This window comes from Condylura cristata, unplaced genomic scaffold (assembly GCF_000260355.1).
Source record: "Condylura cristata isolate star-nosed mole 26May11 unplaced genomic scaffold, ConCri1.0 scaffold00033, whole genome shotgun sequence".
Taxonomy (NCBI): Eukaryota; Metazoa; Chordata; class Mammalia; order Eulipotyphla; family Talpidae; genus Condylura; species Condylura cristata.
Genome location: NW_004567134.1, coordinates 10,468,860 through 10,472,781, shown reverse-complemented (window position 1 = coordinate 10,472,781; position 3,922 = coordinate 10,468,860). Strand labels below are relative to the sequence as shown.

General features: G+C 44.5%; 1 protein-coding gene across 4 annotated transcripts in view; it reads left to right on the top strand.

Annotated features, from left to right (window-relative positions):
- The window catches only part of CPNE4 (copine IV), a 333,423-nt gene extending 331,656 nt beyond the window's left edge, over positions 1-1,767 (top strand). For all 4 annotated transcript variants that reach the window (XM_012732182.1, XM_012732180.1, XM_004692311.2 and 1 more), the window contains one exon: positions 27-1,767. In XM_012732182.1, the coding sequence (XP_012587636.1) occupies positions 27-161 (135 nt within the window). In that variant the 3' untranslated portion in view covers positions 162-1,767. The remainder of the gene's footprint in view (positions 1-26) is intronic.
- The last annotated feature ends 2,155 nt before the right edge of the window (positions 1,768-3,922 follow it).

Below are 3,922 nucleotides of genomic sequence, written 5' to 3'. Positions count from 1 at the left end.
TCATGGTGATTTCTTCTTCCCTGCAGGCTTCTCCAGCTGCCCTGGCAAAGAGCGTGTTGGCTGAAGTCCCAAACCAAGTGGTGGACTATTACAATGGCAAGGGGATTAAGCCAAAATGTTCATCAGAAATGTATGAGTCGTCCAGGACACTGGCTCCATGACCTCCACACACTTTTACAGAGTTCTGAAGTACTAATCCTGCTCATATTTAATACTTCTACTGCTCCTGTACTCAGCACACACGCGCACACACACACACTTAAAGATAGCACGTTTTGGTGATTTTTAACTCATTGACCATTTTTTTTGCATGTGTAGCCCTGAGGCCTGGATCTGTTAAGCCCTTGTATTGTTAAAGACTTTTTACAAAGAACCAGAAATAATTATAACTTACTCTTTACAGCATGTCGCCTTGAAATAAAATGGTATCTGTATCTGTTTTTATACAGGTTTGTTGAAATTTTGCTAAATTTCTTATTATCTTTACACTGTAAAGCATTTTGAAACATTTACTGAATGTCGATAGCCAAAATATATTTGGTTTTATCTACAGGATGAGAGACTTTTCAAAATGGCGGCTGCATGGACTGTATTTTGCATGTTTAAAATAAAATTAAAAAGTCCCACATTGTTTTTGCAATTGTTATCTATAATTCTTCCCTACTGAGAATGGTCTCTCCACTGAAGAGGTTTCCCCACTTGGAGGTGGTCTTCTGGAAGGGGGTCTCGGGCACTTAGCCCAGGACCTCTGACTTTGCTGTCCACACTGATCACCTGAATCTTACTAGGATTCAGACCGTGATGCAGTAGGTCTGCATGGGCCCAGCCTTTGCATCTGTAACAAGGTCCCAGGTGATGCCAGTGCAGTCTTCAGACCTCACGAAGGGCAACGAGGGTCCAGCCTCAAGACATGATGGTAGAGACCTTCCAAAAAAAGGCAGCCTCATCTGCTTTAGAATGGTACCTCTTCCCACGCACAAAGGTCCTGCCTGCCTCAGAGGTGCGAGTAGAAAGTAATGAGACTGATTCCAGAAGCTGCACACCCCAAATCAGTCTCACTGCTTTATAGTCACACCTCATTTTAAAACAGACTAGGGAGGGCTGCTACTGGCTGGCCCTGCCCCTTAAAAGGTGGCACCCCACTCTGCAGCATGGATGATTCCATTCTTTCCATCCACCCCTAGCAGAGCTTAGAGTTTCAGGGGAACCACAGAGATGGAAAATTGCCGTGCACAGGCAGTGTGACTCCCCAGACCTCTGGCGCAGCAGGGTGATCTGAAAGCATAGTGTGGACCTTCTCTCTGCCTCTTGTATCACTCCTGAGAGCAACTGGCAGCAGAAACGCCTGGGTTTACTGTTTTGGATAGAGGTGTTTTGTTTTGATATAAACTAGCCAGTCTTGAACCAAAAGAATGAATGTTCTACTTGTATAATCTGCTCACAGAGAAACAACCAAGTGTTCTGTAGGCATAAAAGCCCAAGATAGAATTTATTTTTGGTCAGAGAGATGGTGAAGTAAATCACAAGGCAACATGGATCTGTCTGTTGTTTATTTGTCGAGGGGAGAAGTGTTAACTAGCAAATCAAATGCCTCCTATGATTTCTTTTCCAGTGTTATGATTATAGAGCCTAATCTTGCAAATACATGCCAGAAAAATGCACAACATTTTGAGAATGATGGCAAAAATGTATGACTTGAAAAAAAAAAAAAACAACCACCAATATTTAAGCTGTATTGTTTTCTGAATAAATTGGGTACTTACAGAATTTTTTCTAAGAGTTATAGTCTTGCTTCTCTTTTCAGTTTCCAGAACAGTGATTTATTTCCCTGGCCTCGGATTAGGAATAGCTCTTTCACAGTGCCACAGAAACATATGGGCTGTTATTTTTTAACAGAGAATGAATAGATGTAGGATGTAGGCCCTGCCCTACCGATTATCTCACAGCTGTCATGGAGGACATGAACTTTTATGTCTATTTGGCTGGACCATATTGAGGACTCAATAAATGCTTAATAAATACAGGGATGATCAATCCAGTGAACGAGTGCACGAATGGATGAATGAGTGAACCTGTGCATGTGACTCAGCAATTTTCAGTCCATTGTAGATTTAACATTGTGAATGAAGTGTTTGGTTGTCAATCAAAATGACGACATGTCATTCTCAAGCATCTTTACAGTCTAGTCCCTTCATGTCAGGATCCCTGGGATGACAAGGACAGAGCCAAGTTGGCCTTCACAGAACCTGAAAGTAGTTTGCTTCTCTGTTTAACCAGACTCCAACCCAGCTGCAAAGAATAATAAAAACAACATTAACAATCATTGAGGGCTTACTGTGCTCTGGGCCGCAAGCATTATAAATGCTTGGTCATTACTACCTCATTTCTTTCTCCCAACAGCCCATAAGGTAGATGGTATTATTAGCCTAATTGCAGGAAACTGAGACAGGGAGATTATGAACCCAAAGTTACAGTTATCAAAAGTCATAGTCAGGTTTGAACACAGACACCCCCACTTTGCCTCCTGGCAAGCGATCCCCATCGATTTACCATATTAGGTCACACACAGTTTATCAGGAGATTGGAGAACAAGAGTCTTAAAACATGACCTCTTTCTCCATTTCAGAAATGTCTCATCTGCCTGCCTCAACTTCTTGTTCCTGGGTTCCCGGCTTTTGTTATCTACAACATCCCCCTGGGGGAGATGAAGACACAGGAGACAGCCAAGTCTTCCCAACTTCCTGCCATCCAGGAGACCCTATAGGTCAGGCTTGCTAATGCAGAAAGCTGAGGGAGCCAGCAGGAAGACTGAGGAGGAACCAGTCTGGACCAAGGGACCTGAGAGGTCACGTGTGGTGAGGGTGGAGGGAGACTGGGAGGCCTGTGCCCAGTGAGGGTGGCTGCCACCCAGCTCCAGGCCCAAATGTGGACGCAAGGTAGCCTGTCCATCCAGTTTTTCAAGAGACTCCAAAAGCCTGGGATTTCACATAAAACCTGCCAATTTACATTAGTTTTGTTTATGCATACAATAACTGGGTGTAGGCCAAAGATGTGGAGTATAAGAGGATTCACTAGAGACAGTGGGAGCAAAACAGGCAGATACAGTGAAACATACTGCTGGGGGGAGCAGTGGGGAGACAGGAGAGGTCTGCTGCGTCATGTGGTCAGCTCCCTGGCCAGGGATCGAACTCTTGGCCATAGCAGTGATAGTTTTGAGACTTAACCCGTAGGCCACCAGGAGGCCCTATCATCTCGTATAATTCTTGTCACAGGGGGGATGTTAAACTATCGTCTCCTTTAGTTTAAGTCTCGATTATCCTCTCTTGTCTGGGATTTAAAAGAAACTTCTAGCTAGCTTACTTAATCTTTATTACCTTCCACTAATCTGCTTGTCATCCTTGGGCCAGAATGCTCACACAAACCAAGCATCTCACTGCTCTGCTTCAAATCCTTCAATAGCTCCCCACCAACCTCAGAATAAATCCTCAGCCCTTGAGTGAGGCCCTGATATAACATGCACCTGACTGCTATCATCTGATCCTTGTCTACTTTTTCTGCCCACCTCATTCCACACTATCATACACCCCTTTTCCTGTTGCACCTCTTGAAACTTGCCCTATCGCACCTCTGTCAGCTTCCACTTATTTTTGAAATCCCAACTCAGGGGACATTTCTCAAAAGCCTTCCAGAACCCTTCGGACTTTGGCCCACTATTTCTACTCCTTCCCTTTTCACCTGCACCTACCTCTGCCAGAAACTCTCTCTCCAGCTGGAACTAGAGACTCGGGTTCTAGCTGTCTGGCTCTGGGGGCACGCTTTGGCCCAGTTGTTGTTCAGCACCCAATGAGGGATCGATCAATAAGAGGAGGCGCCCTCTTGTTCTGCAGGCAAACCAGGTGTATATGAGTATATGATAGCACCT